General features: G+C 43.3%; 1 protein-coding gene across 1 annotated transcript in view; it reads right to left on the bottom strand.

Moving 5' to 3' along the window:
- Positions 1-24,686, bottom strand: part of TRIO (trio Rho guanine nucleotide exchange factor) — a 331,715-nt gene that overhangs the window by 15,870 nt on the left and 291,159 nt on the right. The window contains 14 exon segments of the mRNA XM_079145182.1: positions 1,834-2,639; positions 4,782-4,959; positions 7,140-7,331; positions 8,171-8,248; positions 8,425-8,475; positions 9,144-9,236; positions 9,798-9,887; positions 11,958-12,027; positions 14,052-14,155; positions 15,774-15,840; positions 16,042-16,190; positions 21,598-21,693; positions 24,307-24,383; positions 24,386-24,476. Of these exon segments, the coding sequence (XP_079001308.1) occupies positions 1,834-2,639; positions 4,782-4,959; positions 7,140-7,331; positions 8,171-8,248; positions 8,425-8,475; positions 9,144-9,236; positions 9,798-9,887; positions 11,958-12,027; positions 14,052-14,155; positions 15,774-15,840; positions 16,042-16,190; positions 21,598-21,693; positions 24,307-24,383; positions 24,386-24,476 (2,142 nt within the window).

Consider the following 24,686-nt stretch of genomic DNA (forward strand, 5'->3'; position numbering starts at 1 on the left):
GCATTTTGATTCACCTAAAGCATTCTTGACAATTTCTCTTCCCAGGTTGCCTACCACAAAGGAAAAGTGTGAGACAGAAAGCAAAGGTAACTTTCCTAACCTAAAACTTTGTGGACCATGTGCTACCTGTTGTCTCAGGTGAATGCCTTGGGTGGAGCTGGGTTGAGGCCTCCCTATCCAGATCTACTCAGGAGTGTCCAGAGATGGCCAGCACTGGCTCCTGCCTGGGGGCAGTGGTCGGACAGACTCAGAAGATTCCTCTTTTGCTTACTGCCAAGTGTCTGGGTTAGGATGAACTCAAAAGATGTCAACTAGCTGATTTTGTAAGGTCACAGCTGTGGGCCATGCCTGCACCCTAAGTAGACACTCAACGGTTAGTAGGTTGTCTGCACCTTCTTTCTGACTGAAGTCATGTTCAGATCTCACTGGCCATCTGGCATTTTCACCGAGCTGGGAGGCGTCCTAGCTCCAAGGGACAGTGAGGATGCTGGGGTATCCACTAGATGACCCCTGCACCAACCAGCTATTTTTGAGAGCAAAACTTGAGTATAAATAAACATATAAAGACCCACCTCTTAAGTTATTCCTCAAGTAAATATAGTTTAACAAAATAAGTAACAAAAAATAGTACAAAAGGATAAGATCAAGTCAACCCAAGTACAGGATTAATAGAAGTCCAGAGGAAAGGGTGAGACATGCAAAAGCTAGATATATATATATATATGTGTGTATATACACACACACACACACACACATACATACACAAAGAGAGACACAGACCCTTTTAGGGAAATGTATTTAAAAATTTATAAAGCAATCAAACATACACTCATTAGAACAGTTCTATTCACTCACGCATGCCTTCAGGAAAGTGTTACGGGCCAGGCCATCTGCTGTGTGGGACAGTGAGGAAGCCACAGAATGGGGGGACCCAGCACAACCACCCTGTGCTTGAGAACACAATGTGAATGAGAGCAAAATGAGCCGCGACACCCCTCCACAGAGCCTCAAACCCGCCCGCTGCGCCCCCTGCTGGACAGATGCCAGGCACTCCTGGCAGCCTGTGCAGGAGCAGGTCTCCAGGTGCCCAGGGGCCAGTGTCTTCTCCAGAGCGATACTTGGGCTGGAGAAGTATTCCCACTGGGCAGATTCCTTCCCCCCATTTTGCCAGCTTAATTTGCTTTCAGTTTCTGTTGGAAGTTTTCTTGAGGAAAATTTTTTTTCCATTGGATGAGTCAAAAATGCTGCAAAGATAATTTAAGGCATAAGAGAGCAAAACCAAGCGATGAGCAAAAGCTTAAAGTGTACAGATTTCAATTTAAGTAGGAGATAGAAAGCAGGAAAAAAGGACTCCTTAAAAAAAAAAAAAAAAAAAAAAACTGCATAGAAGGCAGGGGCTAAAAAAGGAAGTTCCAAGATGTTTTGCTGGTTGGAAAATTGAAAAGACTGATAGATGCTGCATTCAGAAGGTTAATAATATGCTTTCTCTTATGAAGGAGACACGAACAAAGCAAGGAGCAAGTTAGTAGAGATGAAAGCGGGTGCTGTCCATGGTCCCAGGAAGGGTTAGAAGTGTCTGCATTCAGTTGGTGGCTGTGTGCGTCCATCCAGGCCCAGGGGCACGGACACACACTGCACACACAGAGAAGCCACAGAGGTGTCTACTTGGGCAGTGCACAGGAGTGCCGGAGAAGGTGACGGTGCCCACAGTGCTGGAGAGCTGGAGTTAGTACGGAGTGGAGCAGAGTGGAGAGCGACGGCGACACGGGTTTAGAAGAGTTGGCGGGACAGAGGCGGCAGGGCAGGTGGGCGCAGGCTCCCTGGCGTTCTTACCCCGTTGCTCTGGGTGGACTGCACGGACTGCTCGCTGGCTGAGGAGCACGTGCTCATGCGGTCCGTGTCCTTGCTGGGGGCTGTGTGGCGATGCGTCTGCCGCTGGAGGGAGTCGCTGTCCCCCGGGAAAGTGAAGGAGCCTGGCCGGCTGGCGGGGGAGGAGGGGATGGAGCTCCAGAAGGAGCCCCCCTTCTGCAGGGGGCTGCTGGGGGGGAAGGGCTCCTTGCCGAAAGGAGAAGGGAATGTGGTAGAGAGAGGAGAGTTCAGAGGCGAGATGGCCCCAGGCCTGGGCTTGCCCAGGGGCAGAGGGCCCAGGTTCCCCCGAGCGTCCTTGGCATTTCCATCTTGGCTTGCACCAGAAGTGTTGCCGGTGGTCTTCCTGGGGCTCTCCAGCACCTTCATCTTGGGGATGGGTTCCGTTTCTCGCTCAGGACCTTCGGAGTCTCCGCCCAGAGGGAGCCTGCTGGGTTGGCTGAGGCTGGCCTCAAAGGCCAGGCTGCTGCTGGGGGGAGGCAGTGAGGGGCTGGGAGCAGACATACCTGACATCTTGTCTGCCTCTGCCTGGCTCGAGGCTGCAGAGGAGACCAGCACAGGGGGGTGGTGTCTGACAGGCTGTGGGATCCGGGAGGGCCTGCTTCTGCTTGAGCTGGGGCCACTGCTGCAGCTGCTGGGACCACTGCCATGGCTGCCACCACCACCGCTGGAGGCCCCGCCGCCGCCGCCCCCTCCCCCGCCGCTGCTGCCCCCGCTGCCACTGCCGCCGCCCCCGCTGTGGTTCCTCTGGTACTCGATGGGCGATGTCAAGGCTGTAACCAAGCAAGACACAGCAGAAGAGTCTCAGTCAGGGCACCAAGGAAAAGCAAAGCGCAGGACAGAGGAGAAAGGGCATCATCCAACCAGAAGAGATGCTGGGCTTCGAGCCTCCCACAGCCAAGGCGGCCTGCAAACGTCCATGCTTCCTGCAGCTACCAGCCCCAGCACCAGCAGCGACAGGGAGGCCTCAGTGCATTCTCCCCTGAAGATTAAAGGGACTTGATGGAGGGAACTGTGGTGTGTGGACAAGAGTGGGCAGCAGGAGGAGGCAGTGGGAAAGGACCAGACGGTGTGACTTCAGTTCCCCAGAAGAGGCAAGTAGAGCCTCTGCCTACCGCTAAGTGGACCCAGCTGTCCGGTCCATTGCACCTCTGGAAAGTGGCTACTGGCAATGGGAAGCCTAGCATGCTGCTGAGATAGAGCTGACTAGGACTCTGCAGCGGAAAGTGAGCACAACTTTACAAAGGACCTCTTTAAGCCAGAGAGAGGCAGACAAAGAAGAAACTGGCAGAGGTGAAGTAACCTCTCAGTTACCACACATGGCGGTGACCATAAGGACTGCCTCTGTTTTGCAGCTTGGACAATCCAGACAAGGGGAGTTAAAGAGCTCACTAGGCCTGTGCTTGTCAGGAAGATGTCCTCTCTCAGCTTCAGTAATGTTGTTTTATCACACTCATCTGCAGGAGAACTTAGGACTCATGCCAAATAAGATACATATGGAGGGGCTGGGGTTGTGGCCCAGGGGTGGAGTGCTTGCCCAGCACACTTGAGGCCCTAGGTTTGATCCTCAGCACCCCATAAAAATAAAATAAAGGTATTGTGTCCAGCAACAACTAAAAAAAAAAAGATACAAATGGAAACCCTAACCCAAATTCTTAAGGTGTTCAAACCTCTGTGCATTACGACAATTAGATGCTGTGTCCCTGCCGGGAACTCCTTGGCAAATGTGCAGAGGCATTCAGAGCCCCTTACAGCTGTCCTGGCCACAGCCTCTCGCAGGAGCAGGCCGAGTGAGGAGGAGGCTGACGTTTCCGTAGCTCCTCCCATTCAGGATCTGGCTGGTATTCTGATCATCACCTACACTGCAGGGCTGTCAGGAGACTTCGACATCATTGCCTAATCATGCTGGCAGCAGGGGCAGTTTATTTTATTTTAAAGACGATGACAAAAGTTCAGCAATTTCCCAATCCTATGTGATGAATTGGTATTTAATGCAATACTTAAAAACAATATGTTTAGGAGACCCGATTTGCTCACAGCCAGAGGATCCAATTCTTATGGCAAATGAAAACAATAATTAGCCAGAGAACTGGACAGAAGACAACTGGAGTGGACACCCAGGCAGCCGATTCCCACTTGGCTAAGAGTGCCACATTACTTAAGACTTTTCCCTGAGTGCCTCTGTTCCTGGCTCTACAGTGTCATGCAAGGTGTGGAGGTGGTTTTCTTGGGACAGAGAACATTACCATACCTCTTGGATTGGGGCACAGATATGGAGCGCAGAAGAGAAGAAAAGGACACAGAAAGGAGAATTAACGAGCTCATGGCTGCTGACAGAATCCTCCAAGTTTCTCACTGATCCCCAAATTAAAACCTGAGTGGAAGCCAAGAGTCACAAGATGACCACATGCAAAGGGGCAACTAGTGGGTACTGTCAATTCTTGTTTTGCAGCTAATTTTCAATCACTTGGGTCATGGAAACTGGAAAGGGTAAAACTGCTTGTTACTGATGAGGAAGGCAGGTGTGGAGGTGCAGTGCCCTTGCCAATGTCTCCAGCATCTTTGGCAAGCTCCATCTGCCTCACATCTTTGTGCATCCTGCTTCCTGGGACAGGGCAGTACGTATTTTGTACTTGACAGAATGGAGCAGCACAGCTGTGAGGGAGCCTGTGATGACTGCTCCCAATCCTTACTGCCACCAACAACCTGTGGGTACTGGGCAAACTATCAATCCACTCTGTGCCTCAATTTCCTCATCTGTAAATTGGGCACAATAATAGTACTTGCCACAGAGAGTGGTGTGGCCTGATGTATGGTAAGTGCTAAGCTCAGTCATTATTTTTAACATGTGATGGGACACAGATGAGAAACGGAAACATGTACATTAGGGAAAGAAGACACAGAACACACATTACCATTTAAAAAATTGCGCTGGTTTTCTAAAATTTGGTTGATTTCATGGATCCATGTTTGCCGGACACTTGGACTTGATGAATGCAAAATGAAGGTCTCCACCACGTCACCCGTCCTTGATGTCAGAGCAAATTTACAGGGATCATTTTCCACATTTTCCTCCAGGCAAAGGCAACTCACCTTAAAAAAATTAAAGCATTATTCACAATAGCTATTTGTAAGAGCAACCCAAGTATCCATCAATGAACAGATAAAATGTGGTACATGTGCAGAGGAATGTTATTCAGCCTCGGCAGGAGGAAAGGCTGACATGCACAGCACAATGAACCTGGGTGAACTCTGGAAACAAGGGCGAACACAGTATGATTCCACTGATATGAGGCCTCAGAGCAGTCAAGTCCATGGAGACAAGAGTAGAATGGGGTTGCCCAGGGCTGTGGTAAGGGGACCATGAGGATTTAGTGTCTAATGGGTATAAAGTTCCAGTTCTTTAAGAAGGAAGAGTCCTGGAGACTGAGAGTGGTGATGGTCCAACACCGGAAATACACTTTCAGTATCACTGTGCCATATGCTTAAAAATGGTTAAGCAGGTAAATTACGTTACATGAATTTTATCCCAATAAATAATCCCCAGCCAAGTGCAAAGTGAATTTTATCCCTTCAAAATGGAATTAACCACTTTTTTGGTTGAGCTGCTATTTTTACTGCCTCAGAAACCACTGCAGGTTGAGTACCCTTAAAAGGAAAATCTGAAACCCCAAATGTTTTGAACTTTGAAATTTTTTGAGCATTGATAGTACATCACAAATGGAAAACTACACACCTGACCTCATTTGATGTGTCACAGTTAAAATGCAGGCACACTCGATATATTGTATAACATTACCTTCAGGCTCTGTGTTTACAGTGTACGTGAAAAGTAAATGAACTTTGTATTTAGACTTGGATCTCATCTCCAAGATACCTCACTGCAATATGAAAACTGGAATATGCAAATATTCTAAAACTGAAAAACAAAATGAAAAAAACCCTGATATCTGAAACATTTCTGGTCCCAGAAGGGATAAGGGATACTCAACCTGTATCATGAAGCTTTTCAATGTCTCACTCAGTTACATGGAGATCATTAGGAGCTGAGTGATTTGACTAATAGCTTCAATGTTTTACTAGAAATGCGGACCTGGGGCTATTTTAAAAATCCCTCTGTAATGACCCAGTGTTTATTCCTTACTTGCTTCCTCAGGAATAAAAAAGATACCACTTAAAAAATTCAAATATCAAAACATAGTAAAGTATATGATATCATGATTAAAATACAGAAACTAATTTTATAGAAGCAGAATACATAGAGTAACACTGAGAGAATTTCTAAGGTCCTAGAGCAATTTTCTGGGAGTTCGGATGGTGGGTGGTGGGTCATCATGCTCCCCAAGGCCCTCAGAGGGAGGGGCCTCCAAAGGTTGGGGCTAGGGTCTTGGGGGTGGCATGAGATACAGGGCCTGCAAGTGAGCTCCTGGTGAAGGCAACCTCCTCCCTCAGCTTCTTGGCCCTGAAGCCTCTGCACGGTATTATGGGTATTATGCGCAGAAGTCCTTTAGGCCCAAAGGCTGTGCCCCAGGACAGATCTGCTCCCGGTTCAGGCACAGGGAGGCTACAATGTCTCACTAGTGTGCTGGGAGGTGAGGTCTGAAGGGACCCGAGCGGCTAGGTGCATAGGACTAACAAAGGGAAGCGAATCTCCCTTCTGACCCAGTCTGCATAGCTGAAGAGGAAGAAGGAAACCGGGGGAGACGCTTGCATCTCCGAGGGCCCATTTGCTGGGGCCTCAGGCCTCTTCTGCTCTTCTGTCTCCCCCTCGATTTACAGATTTAGGGCTATTTGCAATAATTTTCTTTGGTTATTTGTCTTTCTCTTCCATCAGAGAGCAAGGTGCACAAGGACAGGGAGGCTACCTATCTGGTCCATCTCTGGAATCTCATGCCTAACACTGAAGTGCTCAGTACTTCTTGTTGAATGGAGGAAAATAATAAAACATGGAGCAGCTGTTTTCTCTGGTCAAAGAATGATACTCCAAAGCTGTGCCTCTGAATTTAAATAAAGGTTTTACATAGTTACAGAGATGGTGGCACATAAACACTACCCAGTGAATACAGTCACACCAAGGTGTGTGCAAGACATAAGAAGTTCCCTAATACAGACAGTAGAAAGGGGGGTGGAACAAATTTAAATGTTCTCAAGGGTTCCAAAAGGTTCTCTAGATATTTCATAAGACAGAACATGTGGTCATAAAAAGGAAAGAGTTTTTCAGTAAGATGGGTACATATACTGGTACAGGAAGAAGCTTCACAGACACACATTACCTTGATACTGTTCTTGAACAGGAATCCTGGCATGGAGAAGCCCTTTTTTTTGTCTAATGGTTCACTGAATATGACAATCTGCTCAAAGAGGAAAACCCGCCTCTCTTTGCAGCGAGGCAAAAGTCCCGCATCTTGGTCTGTGACCAAGAACGTGTCCTGCAAGAGCAGTTTACCCTGGGCGACAATTTTACCCTGAAAGAAAAAAAGGGGGCAAAGGAAGGGGAAAAGAAGACATTTCGTTCTGAGTTATCTGAAGCTCTGTTTTCTTCAGATTTCCTCCCACAGAATGATGCATTTTTCTTTTATTAATTTATAGAGCTTATTTTTTCTTTTATAGTAACGAATTCTTAGTCTCAACTGGAACAATTATATAAATAAAAGCCTTGCCGGCTTCTGCATAACCACTGGCCTCACTTAAAACTGGAGAGTGGGGGGGAGTCTGAAAGTCTCCTCCACCCTAGAATAGTGGCGCTCTCTGCGATCCTGGGCCAGCCGGCAGCAACGATCGCACACACACTCAGAGCCCTCCAGGTGAGCCTGTGAATGCTAAATTTAAGAATCACAGCACCAGAACTTTAAACCCTCATCCCCAGCAAAACAGGGACAAGGCCAAGTAAAACTACATCTCCTTATTCAAGAACAGGAAATAAGGACTCTGTTCTGAGCTTACCGTCAGGATACACAATGGGTAATATGTGGAAAGAGCAATCTGGCATCCCATATGAGTCTGTGAGGCTGACGGGGAACACAGGGACCCTGAAGTCAAGTTCTCAGGGATGGCTGAAAGGTAGGGCCACCTGGGTCCTGATACAACCCTGGCTACCATAGCAGGGATAGGAAACTCAATTCTTAGGACGGTAGAGGGCCCAAAAAGAGGTTGAAAGAAAATATCAATCAGGTTGAGTAAAGTGGGAAAAGACAGAAACCTAAACAAAAAGGATCCTCTCTCTAAATGTGGAAAGAAATAATGCAAAACAAAAGAAAGGGACAGAAGGCAGAGGAGCCCTTGCAAAGAACAACAGCTGCATTACGTCGAATCCTTGCAGCCGCCCCACGTTCATCATGTCGTTGCACCGCTTTGGGACTATGCACATGACTTCCACGGCTTTCTGTAGGTGCAGAGAAAGCAGAGCGAAAGTTCAAGTTTCTCAGGAAAAATCTGAGGGCTGCCCCTCCAAGTTCAGTGCCTCTCCCTCCCATCCTCTGATGAGTCCCAGGGCAGGTAAGACCCCCATGCTGGGGATACTCAGGGAAGAGCCAAGGGGACAGCCAGGACGCAAAGTACCTCTAATTCCGATGTGTCCAGGCTAGCTTTTTTGGAGTACTTAAGGAAGTCCTGTAAGGAAAGTGGGAAGGACATGGTAAGAGTGGCGAGGACCGCAGCGGTCGGCCTTTTTGATCGCTCCTGTCACGCCAGGCACTGGACTCAGGGCTTTAGTTCTATTTTCTCATTTAACTCTCAGAAGTACAACTAAAAGGTATCCTGATGGCAAAGCCATTCCAAATCTGACGGCTCCTGCTTCCCTCCAGATGGGCTGGCTCTTGTTCCCCTGCCTGTCCAGGTCTGAAGTCTCATGTGGTGCTGCTTTTAGCTGTCCTTAGTGATTTAAAGCAATTCAGGCTATGGCTAAGCCAACAGGGTGGGATATACAGGGAAAAAAAATGTGATTTCATCCAAGGTTCCAAGAAAATTAAGAAACAAAGTTGACAGAGCTGAAGAAGAAACATTAGCATTCCAAGATGTGGCAGGAAACAAGTTCACGCTGACTGACATTTTGATTCAGAACTTGAGGCAAATGAAAAACCGAGACGGCAGTATAAGGTGTCTTATTAAAGTTTTAAAAATTTACTTTGAAATATTTAAAATCAGAAGTAACAAGGTAGCTTCATATTTCCTGCAGGAACCATTCCCCTCGCCTGCCAATCCCTGCCTTCCCTGCCTGTGGAGACTCCTTCTCTCACAATCTAACTCCCGAACCCGGGCTCGTGCCTGCAAACCCTCACCTTCAGCAACAGTTGGTACTTCATAATTCTCTGCACAGGTTTGATTAACAAATCCGTGAGCTGCAACCTGTGGCCAAGGCGCTGCTTTAGGTCCTGTGGATTTAAATGAAAATAAACTATCTTAAGTGTTGTTCATTAAAAAAGCAAAATTTTCAGTCTTTCTAATTGTCAAAATGGCTGACCACAAGGCTGCTGATAAAAACAGTAAGAAAAACAGCCATTTCTCAGGATTTCTGAGTGTTATACTTTAATCTTTCTGATCTTTTTTCAAAGAAGTCTTTTATATTTCTTAAAAGGCCTTGGAAAATTGCTTTCTTTTGTTCATACAAATGTATTTGTTGTTTTTAAGTTTTTAGGCAAAAAGTTTCGATTATGAATTATTCTGAATTTGCAATGAGCTCTAAGTTTATGATGATAAAAACACTCATTTTTAATGATGATGACCCCTGAATGGCAGGGGACATGACCACAGACTGAATTCATACTCATTCCTCTGACTTACTGGATAGAAATGTAGATTCAGAATTCTTATTGCTTAGGCCAGTTTGCTAAGAATTACTTTGTTTCCTGGGAAACCAATGATACTTAAATCTTTAGGAATCAAAATGTAACAAAAAATTCAGAAATGCTTTCTGTTCCTATCTTGAGTCTTACCTCAAAAAAGGTATCAATGTATTCTGAGACAATGTGCTCAGACTTTGGTTTATTTTGACAATAAACTATGTACATGTGCAACCTTCTCTCCTAGGAATGAAAAAGGCAAACACACTGGTTAAAACAATAACAACTGGAGAAACACAATCAGAACACAACACATGCATATTTCAGCACATTCATCAAGGAAACTTCTTAAAACAAAGCTGCATGCCTGAGGCTCTCAGGAGCACCTGCCAGACTCCTGACACAGGTTAGCCTCCTCTGTGGCTCTGAAAACAGACCTTCGTGATGGTTCCCTCCAGAGACCACATCCTTTACAGTATCAGTAAACACCTCTGCCTGCAAAGAACACACTTCTTAATATTAACTAAGAATTACCCCCATCCCTCCGAGTCCTGCCTGGTAAGCCTAGCTATGCCTAATAGGCAGGGAAAAGCACCCCCACCCCACCACTATATTTTGTAGTACTGAGGGTTGAGCTAAGGCCCTGTGAATTCTAAAGTGCTCTACCACTGAACTACATCCATAGCTCTTTTTAAGAATTTCATGTTGAGACAAGGTCTTGCTAAGTTGCCCAGGCTGGCCTCCAACTTGTGATCCTCCCGCCTCAGCCTGGAGTAGCTGGGGTTACAAGTGTGTGCCACCGCATTACAGCTAAAAAAATCTCTTTAATTTCATGTCCAAAAGACAGGGAGAGGAGTGGACAGTGAGCCTCCCTTACTGCAGCGACCCTCAGAGTGTGGTGTGCAGTCCCTGGGGGACCCCGAGGCTTTTAGTAGTTCCATCAGCTCAAGATTATTTTCAAAACAGCATTAAAATGTCCTTTGCCTTTGTCACTGTGTTGACATCTGCACTGATATGCAAAAACCAAAGGTGGGTGAAACTGATGGACCCGTGGCAAGTGTTCCCCACAGCTACACGTTTATAGCGAAAGAAGAGTTTCTCTTCAGAATGTCCTTGATGAGGTAAGAAAAGCTATTTTATTAAAACCCACCAGGGAGCGTACATGTTTTTAACGTTCTTGTTACAAGACAGAAGCGTGTACAAGGCTTCTGCTTACATGATAACTGTTTCAAGGGAAAGCACCTGAGGAGTTGAGTCACAGGCTGAACCAACTGCTTATTTTACGGCCCACCAATTTTACTTGAAAGAGTGATGGACATAAGTTGTAATCCTTTACGCTTGGGTGTCGAGTACATGTTTTCTTGAACATGGATGAAATAAGCCTGTCATTTCAAGGCAAACAACTGGCAGTGTGTGTGAATAATGAAAATTCCAGTTTTCAAGCAAAAAGTTAGAATTTTGAACATGTGTCTGCCACCAAAAACTTGATAATTCTGAAAAGATTTCTGAAAACACAGGAAGTGGATGTTAAAAATGTGATTTCTGGGATAAAATGATCAACAACTGAAAGGTCTGCCAGAGTCAGTGATCATCTTCCTACTGCCCGAGGCATGAGATCACAAAACCTAGCCGGGGGTAAGAGCCCTGAGGTGTAACAACATCCAACAGATTTAATATGACTTCCAGGAAGAAGGTCACCAGCAGGTTTTCGTATTTCATGCTGCAACTGAACATTAAGAAATGATCACTGGTCACATTTTGGAGCAGTACCTAAGATATTAAGATACTTACCTGTTTCCAACTAACATCTGTGTGAAGATGGATTCTTTTCATATACTTTAACCATAAAACACAGAGCAATAGGTTGAATGCAGAAGCAGAGATGGAAATCTACTTCTGTTAAGCCGACATTAAAGAGATTTGCAAAAATGCATAAACTCTTGTCATTCATTTTTTTAAAAACATAGTGATTTTTCCTTAAATAAAACTTTAATGCTAAATCTCTTATTTTAGATATATTTAGCTACTACGCTAAGTCCATTACACGTCTTCACCAAATACGTGTCTGCCTGCAGTCACACCTAAAGGTTCCTGCTTCAAGCCTGGCCCTGGTCCCCTGACCAACCAGTACTGTTATCAAACAGTCAGCTGGAGCAGGACCAGGAAAGCAGACAGTTCACCTACCAAACACTGTATAGTTAGGTTTTATTCTTAACATATGCAATCTTATAAACTATGAGTGATTTCTCCTTTAATCTGTTGGCTAAATATGACAACGTCAGACTGAAATGTGAATAATGCTTTTGAACTTACGTGTTTCACAAAAAGTGATCCTAGTTTTTCTGGATCTTCGAGGCACTTCTCTAACTCTCCTAAAAAAAAGCTGAAAAGGGGAAAATACTAAAGCCATTTCTTATTTGGCTTTCTAAGTTTATAAGGTTTACATTTTCAAAATAGTCTATTCAGACATGGGCAGTTGATAAGAGCAAAGTACACACTTAAACTAACATAAACCACACAGAAAACGTTTATAAGGACATAAAGCAAGAAGAGATGCAGTTGTAAAAGAGGCAGAATAAGAGCATTCCTCCACCCACAACTTTTCTTGTCTTAACATTTCTTCTCTAAGTTTTTTTCGAGGATATAAACACTAACATTTTTAACTAAATATTGAGTGAAAAGTAAATGTTTCAAAGCAATGAATTAGTTTTTACTTCTGAAGACTTGGTCTTCATATCTGTGAATTTTATATTGATTCTATAATAAATTTTAGAGGCTCAAATTGAATAACAGATATAAAATACTGAATATGTTACCTGTTTCGGCTTTCTGAAGTTTTGTCAAATATCAAAATCAAGTGGCAGGTTATATATATTAGCTCCCGATAAGATTAAAATGAGATAAAATCATAGTACAAAATAGTTGTAGGATTTCTTTTTTTAACATGTATGTTCACCTTAATTATCACTTACATGTGTTTATATTTGGTATTTTATTAAGCTATGAACCAGCATGGCAATGTGAACTCTGTAGCACGTGCAGTTTTAATATATGCCCAGTTCTGTAAATGCTATGGCAGGCAGTATCTCTGGAGGCAAGTTCTGTGGTCATTTCAGGAACATTGTGTGGCATCCCCTTCCATGTCGCAGCCTTAGCTTTGGGAGTAGAAGACTAAATAAGAGGATTGAATATCCCTTTTTAAATTGCTATGCTTTTGGTAAGTCTACAGTTTATACATTACAGCTCCATATTGGAGGGTTATTTTTAAAGTTGGCCAATCATTTATTTATGAGTCCAATGAATTAGACATTACTGAGGATATTTGAAAAAACAAAACAAACAAAAAACTAGCCCCCCCATACTTGGATTCAAAGGCTTTACATTCCATTAGGAGGGGTAAGAAGAGAATTAACAAAACCTTTCCTGATGCACACCACTGCAGTACCTCCTTGTATCTGTGCGGTATTTTAGGCTAAAGGGCACAATTGTGTCTGCTTTCTGCAGTAGAAGAGAACACACCTGATTGGAAAGTCCAGGCCTAACAGAGAAACAATAACCCAGCCTCAGCCCTAAGAGAAAGGAGGGCTTTGTCTGTGATGACAGCAGGCTCTGGCATGTAAAGACAGGACAGCAGGAGGCCCGACCAGGTGACCAGGCATGGGAGACAGCAGCTTGAACATCCCACAGAAATATTAGCAGCTAGCACTAAGCAATCCCCAGATGATGAAGGATTTTTTTAAAATGGTAAGCAAAGTGACCTGGAGGTTCAGCTGTGTGGTGGAAAGCTCCAGCAGGCCAAGGCTCACGGGGTAGCACCAGCTGCCACGTGGCTCTCCTCCTGGTCAGGACAGATGTGTACTGGGACCAAATTTGATTTTCTTGGGCAGTCATTAAACTGAGTTGGACAAATGAATATATTAAAAAGCCTCTAAAAATAATTTGTATTTAGTTAAAAGGTAGCTGTAATTCTACTTAGAAACACTTGCTGAAGCTTACTCTAAGATGTTGTTCTAAATGCTTTATAAGCACCAGTATTTCTTCATAAAACCCTAAAAGGTGGTGTAGATGGAATGGAAACACAGAGACGTGAAGCAAATGGCTTAAAGTCAAGACTTGGCCATGACCCCCTGACAGCTGGCCTCTGTGTGGTGCTTCTGGCTACTCCCTGACCCGGTGTTAGAGCATGGAGCAGCATGAAAAAGACTCCTGCCCACACATGAATGCTATTTTGAAATGCCTTGGTCCATCAATATGTCCTTTGTGCCAGTTTCCTTTCTTCCTCCGTGAGGCTACCTGGGCAATAAAATGAAATGAATCCGTGATCTCCTTCACCACTGGTCTGACCTGACAAGGTTAGCAAGTGTGGATGCTTTGCGTACTCTCAAGCATGACATGTACTTTACATACTCTCTGTGCCAGTCATAAATCTGATGGATGTTGCCAAACACGATCTTGTCTTTTCCTTTCATGTCATCAGGAACGCCATCTTCTTTCATAAGTGCCATATAGCCCTGCAATGGAAGATGTAAGTATAAGTTTGTTTATGGAATGTTTGAACTAAGTAATGGATTATCAATTAATAGTTCCAAAGAACAAGTCAGACATATGCAATGCCTTAATTTAAAAACAACCCAAACACTGTACATGAAAAGTGTCCTTAACTGGTATTTGAAATACACTGTTACAGTCACTGGTATAATTTTATCTCCTGGAACCGTTCAGCATCCATAGATCAAGGTTCTCCTAAGGAACCGAAATAGTTTCAATAGATATAAATGGTTTCATAAAACAATCTTATTGGATAGTAAATATTAAATATTTGGTCAGAAATATATTTTCTCTGTTTTCTGCATTTATCTCATATAAACAAAGATTTTTATTTTTTGAACAATAATATACTCTATTAAGAATTGTAATATTCCTTTCATAAACTGATTTTTTAACAACAATGGATGAAACATGCTGCTAAACTTGCTTTAAAATTTCCATTTAACTCAAGTGGGATTCACTCTGTACAAAAACCTCTTTGGTGTTCAAGTTATTGCCTCATAGTTAAAGATGACTGCAGAGTATTCTAGCATGCTGAATCTTTGGATACACCATTAACTGTAAACTGTATTAACTGTAAACTGTAACTTGTACTCAAAACTGATAGAATAATGATATTATTATGTACTGTAAAAATAGCTTTTTTTTTTGCACCAGGGATTGAACCCAGAGGTGCTTAGCCACTGAGCAACATTCCCAGCCCTTTTTACTTTTTATTTTGAGACAGAGTCTTGACAACTTGCTCAGGAGCTTGCTAAGTTGCTGAGGCTGGCTTTGAATTTGTGATCCTCCTGCCTCAGCCTTCAGAGACACCGGGATTATAGGTGGACACCCCAATGCTTGGTTGACAGTGTATTCTTAACTGCGTCCCTTTTCTAAAAGCAGTTTTTTGGTGAATTAAGCTTATCAATATGATTATGCTCTTAACTTAGTAGTACAAAAGTGGTGGTTTTGCTATGGCACCTTCTGGCCAATGGAAATGACAACTCTGAACATATGTGGATTCTGGATAGAACTGAATCAATAGCTGGGTCACACTAAGTTTTTCAACTACTAATGTTGTCATTTCTGTGATTATATCCAAAAATTCAAGATTCCCATATATAACTACAAAATGGTTGGATATAGGGCTGGGGTTGTGGCTCAGTGGTAGAGCACATGTGGGAGGCACTAGGTTTGATTCTCAGCACCGCATACAAATAAATAAAGGTTCATCAATGACTAATAAAAAATTTTAAAAAATGGCTGGATGTAATTTGAACACTTACTTAAAAAGCATCACACCAATATGTACTATGTAAAAAAAAAAAAAAAAAAAAAGGCTTTACAACTAAATATAGATTCAGTTGTATATGTACTGGGACCAAATTTGATTTTCTTGGGCAGTCATTAAACTGTATATAGACAGTTGTAAATGTAACTGGCTAAATTTTATCACTTGGTAAAGTTTTTTGGCTCTTGTATGTGTGAAAAATGTTTCTAAAGCTTTTGAGAAGATACCACTGTTAAACTGTCCAAGTGATACTTCTTTGAACAATTCTTGGGATAGATACAGGTTGTTAAGTTTCTGAAAGTACCTACTTCAACCACATAGCCAAGGTCTCGTACATAGTCACGCTCTGTCTCCACTAATTCTTGCAAGACGTAGCTAGAAAAATAGAAAGAAAAATAGTGTTTACAATTCAAACGTTTTGTTTTCTACATGAATTTGTACAATACTCAACAGGAGACCCCAGAACTCATTTTTGCTAATTTAGAGATGAATCCCAGTCTCATTTTTGAAGTGACACCAAGACAAAGTCAAGAGGGAACTTGGAAAATAATGAGAATCAAAACATTTCTGTCTTACTGCCTTCTCTTTAAAGAGCTGGATTTCCTTTCTTCCATCTCATCAATGGGTGAGGAGGAAGAGAGAAGGGAATTGTCTGATGGGTTGAAGGAGGGGCTGCTGCTGTCTCCCTGGTCAACAAGGAGGGAGCTAGGACGATCCTCCAGGGCCTGGAAGAGATGTAGATAATTGACAACGTTTAGTGCCTACAGTCCATGATAGGCTGAAATTAGGATAAGAAAATCTTAAACATAGAAGATGTGTTTGTAAAACCACAAAATGTAAATTTCGTGAAATTACTCAGTACTTAAAAACAAATAAAACCATACTATTAATAGATTTAATCGGAGGACTTGAACAAGAAAGGCAAGTTAGAGTGAAAACAATGAATTTATGTGGGCTGGGGCTGGGGCTGAGTGGTGGAGAGCTCCCCTTGCAGGCCTGAGGCACTGGGTTTGATCCTCAGCACCACATAAAAATAAATAAGTTAAATAAAGGCATTGTGTCCATCTACGACTTCTACGACTAAAAATATTTTAAAAAAGAATTTATACAAATGTATATTATTCTTTGTTACCAAATAATGAGAAAGTATAGACTTTCCTGCACCAGGGCACTATGCTCATTTCTGGATATATTACATAGTTCAGATCTTGCCATTTTATTTTTGGCTATAGTACTGCCAAATGAAAGCATCAGACGTGTGTTGAGGAGGCCAGTTTGGCCCATGTTCACTGTTGGTGGGCTTGGAGCAACATCAGCTATCCATGGTTCAGACAAACTTGGCTTGTTTCTTGGGTATTCGTGAAGCCTTGACTGGTACTCTTGCGCACACAGACCACTCAGAGAGAATCAATGTGCACTGCGACTTCCTTTCTATCCCGTCTGTAAGAAACAGGGTCTCAAATTACTTGTCCAAAACTCTCTCCCTGCTCCGGTCTGGGTAAGAGTCCCCCAGAGGTTCATGTGGCAAAGGTTTTGCCCCCAGTCCACAGTGTTACTCAGAGATAGTAAAAACCTGAAGAGGTGGGGCCTGGCGGGAGGTCATAGTCATTAGAGGCATGCTCCTGAAGAGAGCTCAAGGATCCTCATCTCTTCCTTTCATTCTCCTTCTCTTTTTTTCCACAGCCATGAGGTAAACAGCCTTCCTCCACCATGTGTTCCTGCCATGACGTGCTGCTTTGTCAGAAATCAAAACACAATGGACTGAAACCTCCAAAACTGTGAGCCAAAATAAACTTTTTATCTTTTTAAACCTATCTCAGGTATTTTGTTACAGTAATGGAAAGCTGCCTAACATATTCCCCAACTGAACTGTAGTTGTTGCAGGTGATTGTTTTCATCCTTGTACTCTTTGTAGAATCTCATACAGCTTTGCAGGTGTTCAATAAATCTATGAATTGAATTCTGATGAGATCTGTCCCTGGATTAATGTGACAATGCTTAGCAATTGATGACACCTGTTAATTCTATTTCTTTATCTGATTCTCAAAGCAACTAGGGTTTATAGTTCTCTTAAATTTTCCAACACATTCAGCCAGATATATTGAAATGATTTAACTTATCTCTGGACAAACAGCAAAAGTCAAAATGTAAGAACACAAAACTTCATTTAATAGCTGACTCTGATATCAGTAAACTAAAATTGCTAATACTTGTCTGTTTTCTCCCCTTAATAGATTAAAGAAAAAACAAGAGTTTCATCCAAAAATTATGTTCTTTGAAGTAAACAGCTATTGACCTTTACTGGCAGCAAACATTCTGCTGTAAATATCAAAGTCTGCTACATGCTCGTCAGATCAGCTGGTTCTTTGATAGGAGGCCTAAGTCTGGCGACCAGGGGAGGACCTTCTGCCCTGTGTTCTGACAGCTGAAGCTCATTAGGTTGAATTCTGTTCACTTGAACAGTGACAAAGAAAAAATAAAGAGGAAGGCTCCAGATGTTCCCCCGTACATAGGAGAGAGCATGGAGGTGGTCATGGACCTGACTGGTGTCTAGGAGGATCTGGCTTTACAACCTGGAACTGCCCTCGGGTCTGACACAACAGGGTCTCAAGGCCCTTCTGGCTGCCTGTCCTCAGCTGGCACCTGAGCACCATGGGCAGCCTGAGAGGGTGCAGAGGCCCTGATGAGGAAGCAGGCGTGGTTACATGTGCTTGTCAGTCATGGTGTTCACTGCCCTGTGCTGCCATGCCCGTTACACAGGCGTGTGGGAGAGGCTGCCGCCAGCACAAGACCGCCTCACACCTGCAACATGGGACCTCGCGAATTCTGAGTGGAGCTGAGGGAGCCCTCTGGGTTTTGTGGTGGGTCCTTGTCAGCCCTCTCTGTTTCTCACATGAAGACAGTTGCACAGACATTTGAGCTTTCCTGAAATCTGTTTTGATAAAATATTTTCTTAGGAAACTGCCCATTTCATCCAAGGTTTCATTTCAAGTTGACTTCAAAGACTTGATTAAAGTCATGTTTTTCTGAGAGTTTAAATGTCCTGACTTTACTCTTCCTTATTAACTTCTTAATTTTGCACATTTGTGCCTTCTATTTTTTAAGCAGTTATATGTCTGTATTTACTTAACACATTTTGGTTTATTTATTATTCTACTGTTTTCTAACTCATTCCTTTCTCCTTTCATCTCTATGAATTCATTTCTTCTGCTTTCCTTTGCTTATTATTCATCTAACAGCCTGAGTTTTAGATGTTACTTGACTTATCTTCATTCTTCTATTTCCCTTTATTTTTTGGCCAGCGAGAAGAAGGTCATACAATTAATTAAAATGGTCACTCTGACAAAGGCTACTGCTGCCCTATTGCCTGTGCTCAGGAAAGATGCACATTTGAAGTAACTGGAAAGGTTTTCCCAGGCAGTACATGAGGCAACACTGTCAGCTGGCTAGTTCTTATTCGGCAACTGTTTAAGTTGAATTCCAGTTTAAGTAACAATGTCTCAGGACATAGGAAACACTTTTCAGGGTGGCTTTTTTATTTTTTATATAGACCTTTCAAGTTTCAGGTTTAGGAAGGTTCAATTCCTTGGACATCATACTACATAACAGTTGAATACTGTCTCCTCAATCCAATAAATTAATTCATAGCTTTGGATGGACAAATAATTCAGTGTTCAAATCCAATCATGAGGTGATATAGCCTTAAAGATCACACACACAATGACAAACATGATGCTAAGGATCTGCAGAATCACAGGGCACAGGACAGTTTGAAGGATATTAAAATGATTGACCAAAATTTTTAGTGACAATAAGTAGCTCCCATCTGACATAAGAGGATTAGGGACAAGAAATCCACACAGAGTTGTTTCCCTTGAACCAGAAAAAGAGGGAAGAATCCAGATTATCATGGCATTATAGAGAAGGGATGAGCATGTCATATACAGTGCAAACAGGATGTTCCCAAGGGGAAGGGAGGCATTCATGTGTGCCCAGGTGGGCAGAACACTGTGAGGAGCTTAGCAAACAGCATGTCCCTGCTTATGACTCCCTAGTTTACAGTGGAAAGACACAGGCTCAGAGAGCCTGAGGCACTTGCCTGGTGGACCTCAACGCTTAGAAGGAAACCTTGAACCCAAGTTTATCTGCGTGCAAAACCTGTGCCCTCTTCACTATGCCCATAGCTTTATGCCTGCGTTAGGAACAGACGCAAGTGAGAAGAAACAACTTTGTTTCAACTGAGTAAACATATTGCTGAGTTCCTCAGAAATGGAAAAGGAAAACACAAGAAAATCCAAAGAGACCAACCACAGCCTTCTCTCTAGTTGGGAGTCCGCCCAAATTAACTACAATAAAGCACTAGCACTGCACGTGGAATCACATGTGCAGAGTGATGACTAGCAGGCAGGCAGTGCTGCCTCACGGCAGCCCCTGGAAAACCTTTTCTATTATTAGATAAGAATGACTTTAATGACCACATAATTGATGGGTATAAATGGCTTTTTAAAGTATGTTAAGGATGGCTGAAGACTCGCTGGATACAATTTAAGCACCCTTCATTTAGACCATTAATCAACTTTTCTCTAAAGCAGGTAGGTGGTTGTAACTCAATTTACATTGGCATGATTCCAAGTTCTTCACCACTGGAGTCCAAGTTCTTGAATCAGCTACCAAGTCCTACCAACCTCCTCTCTGATTTCAAAGCTGTGTCTTTCTCATTGTGATGGTCAGGGGGGACTCCCAGCTGTGGCAGGGGTTTGAATTTGTCTTACGTATGATTCCCATCTGACCGAGTCAGACCAGTTTCATTAGAGGCTGTTCAGGGGTGGGAGGAGAAATGGTAATGACATACCTGGTACCTAGTTAACACCCAAATGAAGGAAGTTAACTTCCTAACTTAAAGAGGTATTCTCTTTGATCTAGCAATTCCAATGTGGAATACAGATAAAATCACACATGACAAGGATGTCTGTGGTGTAGTGATGGATGTGGAAATTCACAATAGTGAAAAAATGGAGACAAACATATAATAGGAATTTTTTTAAATAAATTAATCACATCTCTGCCCCTTATAGTTGGTCACAGTTTCAAGCATTCTCAATGTTCCCATTTCCTCATTTGTAAAATGGGATAATAGTAGTGCATGCTACCTCAAAGGGTTGTTGTGGAGATTGTATAAATTATATTATGTGCTCAGCACTTAGAATAGTAACTGGTTTAGAGTAAGCCTTCCGTGGTATTACTAGTGTGGCACTCACGAAATGGAATATTATACAGTTATCAAAAGAAAAGAGGAATTGGATGTACTCACAAGAAAACTATCTAGAGGGAAACAAGTCAAACTGTGCATAGTGGTCACCTCTGGAGAATGGATTGGTGGGAGAAGTTGAGGACTTTTGACTTTGGGAGGGGTGGCTTTCAGAAGATGTTAAAAATCTTGACAGTGGTAGTAGGATACACTAATCTAAAAAGTTATCACTGGTGGCTTTCCCATTTCATCATTAAGAAATTTGAAGAAACGGAAATTAATGGATTTGAATCAGAAGCAACATGTGCCTGGTCTAATTTCAAAGAATCAATATTGAATTTGGGGCTTTTATCAAATGAATTCAAAAGGGTCAACTGACAACATAGAGGTCACTCAGAAAACAAATGTCTTAAATAATACTGTAAATCCTTTCCTTTAGGGACCGTAATCCCCCAGAAGGAATATCAGAGCCTGCTGCAGACAGCTGTGAACATATCTGTGGGTGCCACTGACTCTGGCCACACTCTGCACTGCCATGTACAGCGGCTGGAGAACTCAGTTCTCAGCAACCTCCCAGGATGCATGGACCCGGCACTCTCCTGGACCTACCTTGGGCACCTGTAGGATGATTTTATTGTGTTCTTTCACACAATAGACTGCATCTGTGGAAATACTGCCTTTCTGGAGTTCTGTGAGGCCTTCAAACACACTGGTGAACATGAAGGTGGTTGTGGGGAACCCCAAACTCGCTTTTGGTCAAAAGTGAGGGTGGTCTTGGGGCACAGTCATATTCTGCAGACCAGAGCAATACCTGGGCGATGGTAAACCCACTGCACACAGCACTTGAAAGCAGCTTCCAAACCCGCCTTTCCTGGAAGCCTTACCATCTTGCTCTTCACGAGCTCCTCGATGGCACTCACGAGCTCGGCTGCGCTTGGTGTTTCGGAGCTGGTGGGGCGGACTAGTAACCGAGAAGAAGCCTACAGGAGTTAAGAAAAAGAAAAGGGGGGGTAGTCTCACATTAGTAACTGGACAGACAGTGAAGTCCCCTGCAAGCTCCATCTCTTTATTAAAAGTAATTCCAGACAAAAAGACCACAAGTTTGTCTTTGTTTGCATTTATTTAGAGTTAGCCTTTAAAATTTACAATATTCTGACATGAGACATTAAATAAAACCTGTCTGGGGTACATGTGGGAAGCAGACAATGTCTGTTTTTAATCCGCAGTCATATAACATCATAGTGCTTGTCAGAGAGGTGACTGGGCCTTGGAGTACCCTAACTGTACCGTCCGCAACTGCTGGCTAAGCTCTGGGATAAGGAGAAAGAAACAGAAGCTGGCCAGTGGAGGCGTGAGAGGCTTAAGGTCTACTGGGTGAACCTTAAATAATCAGGAATACCAACAACAGCTTTACTGTGTTTAGGGACCAAGAAAAGGTAAAAACAAGAAAGAAAAGAGGAGCCAGGGTACGGTGACCAGACAGGGAAGAGAGGGGGACAAGCTCACCATTTTCTGTGCCATCCATTTCCCCAATGATTAGTGCAGAGTACAGGAGAGCTGAGGCCTCACAAGCTATCAGGTGCCACTTATGGCTAGAATCGAGGGTGTAACGGGGGTTGACAGTAAGGAATCTGAGGGAGGGGCTACTAAGTTCGAGTCTCAGTAATTGGCAAACACTCTGTGTTTGCAGATTACTTGCACCATTGATTAGCTGGGAACTAGAAGAGGGGCATAAGTAATATGAACCTTGCTTCATATTAAGGACAGCAGAGATGCATGCGACACATGGCTAGCTGTCCTAGCGATGCATTTCTCACAGCAGACAGATACAGATTTATACATTTACAAGAGGCTTTTACATATGTGGATCAAAATATGCACTTTACAAAACAAATGTTGGTTTGGTCTAATGAAATTTGGAATATGGGGTGAAGAAAACAAAGAAAAAATTCAAATGGAAAGGTAAGGAAACTGAGCCAAAACAGACACAGAACACAAATCAACATAATGCTGCCGTGAAAGTTTACAAAAAGAGAAAACAGAACAAAACAAAAAATTAGTCGCAAGATAATATACCATCTGGGAACATCACTACAGATTTTTGTAAATGAAAAACTGCTATTGATAATACCCAGTGAGGTAACACAGTAACCAATAAATGATTCTAGCAAACAGGAGAATATAGTGCGATTTGCTCCTAACATTGAGAAAAACACTTCCTTATTTGGTGAATAAATTGACAAAGTCTGGTTCCTTATTGTGTGGATAACCACCCAGATTTAAGAAATTTCAGTTTTCTACTTTACAAAAAAGGTATATAGCTTAGAGTGTCAAGAAGTAGCTTAAGCATTTTCAGAAAACTGTCACACAGTCCCGTTTCCAGGTTAGTCACTAAAAGTGCAGGGGCTGAGGCCTCTCTCACCTCAGGCCCTCCTCCCTCCCCCTGCTGCACAGCTTGGGGCCTGTACGCAAAACTCCAAGGACCCAACCCAGCATAAGAGCTGCAGTTCACAACTACGGCCCCCAGACCCATGGCACTTACTATGCACGGCATGACTGTGTGCTAAAAAGGGAGGAGGAAGTAGATTCCCACAAGAGACGCTGTGGAAATGTCTGCCTCGGGTTAAGACTACGTGATAGGATGTGGCCCCACAACTGTCATGCACTGGCTATGTCAGAGCCTAGGTGATCAAATACAGAATAATCGATCCAGCAAGCAACAGTGCCAGTACTGATAACAGAGTCAGGGAAGAAGAGAGGGAAGGAAAGGAAGGAATAAAATGTTGAAACACATCTTTTTACTCAGAAACTGCCAAAATTAAGATCCAGCAAACTGCTAAAATTAAATCAAGGGAATGATTTCACAGCATGATTTTCAACACCTGGCAACTGCAAGGGCCACTGTGGGCTCAGCAGGCTGGAGAGGGCGATCGAGGCACACTCATCAGCTTTTCATTCTGACATTTTATTTTTAGGGTTCTACGATTGGGATGCACAAAACAAGACTAAGTAAGAACTCAGGGAAAAAAACCGATTCACAAAGCTAGTCACTAAATGTGCAGGGGGCTCCAAAGAGGAGACTGTGGTGGTCAGCTGATTTCTACCCTCTGATAACTGTGCCCACATTGGAGTATAATGATCCTGGGAACATGACTGGCATGCTGGAGAACTACATGGACAATGGAACCACCTTATTTTAAACAGAAACCTCTGTGCAAAAACACCTCACAGAAGATACAAGATGGCCTACTATTCCCTTAGTGCTGCAAAAGGGCGGACTGAGAGGAACTTTGGATTGTTGTGTCAGAGCCTCTAATCAATGCATTAAGAAATTTAAAAATTAAAGGCAGCAATAACTGAAGCATCATTAAAATCCACTGAACATACTTATACACCCACATGGGTATGAGAAACTCATCTGCTGGCTTAGTGGTCATTCTGCATGGATCTGCTTCTCACACTCTTGGGCACAAGCGGGCTGCCTCTACCTGGGAAAGCTCCAAGCTGCCTCAGCTCCTGAAAATGAGGCTGGTGTGTAGCGCCTACTGAAAGGGCCCCTGCCCCTGGCACAGATGTCTGGGCTGCCCCTTTACCTTGTCGTCCTGCGAGTCTGGCTGAAGGAGGCTATGCTGCTGGATGGCCATGGGTGGGGGGAGAGGCACAGCGTCGGCCCCTCCTCCCCTTCTTCTTCTCCACAGCTCTGCATCCCCGAGGAAGAGGATTTTGAGAGCGTGCCGCTGCTGAGGCCCTCGTTCCGGCCTCTCTGAAATCAAATCAAGATTTTCTTGTTACATGCAAGCTACCAGTGTTCAGATGCTGGACCTGTCTGGTTAACTCGAAGAGCACAGTGAGGACAGAAAGTGGGATGGCCAAAAAACAGGAACAGGCTCTTTCTGACTTTGATGGTAACTTTCGGTTCCTTACTGCCATCCAACTGTTTCGTTTGCTGATTAGGATGAGAGAAGAGCCACAC

This window comes from Sciurus vulgaris, assembly GCF_902686455.1.
Source record: "Sciurus vulgaris genome assembly, chromosome: 6".
NCBI classification, from domain to species: domain Eukaryota; kingdom Metazoa; phylum Chordata; class Mammalia; order Rodentia; family Sciuridae; genus Sciurus; species Sciurus vulgaris.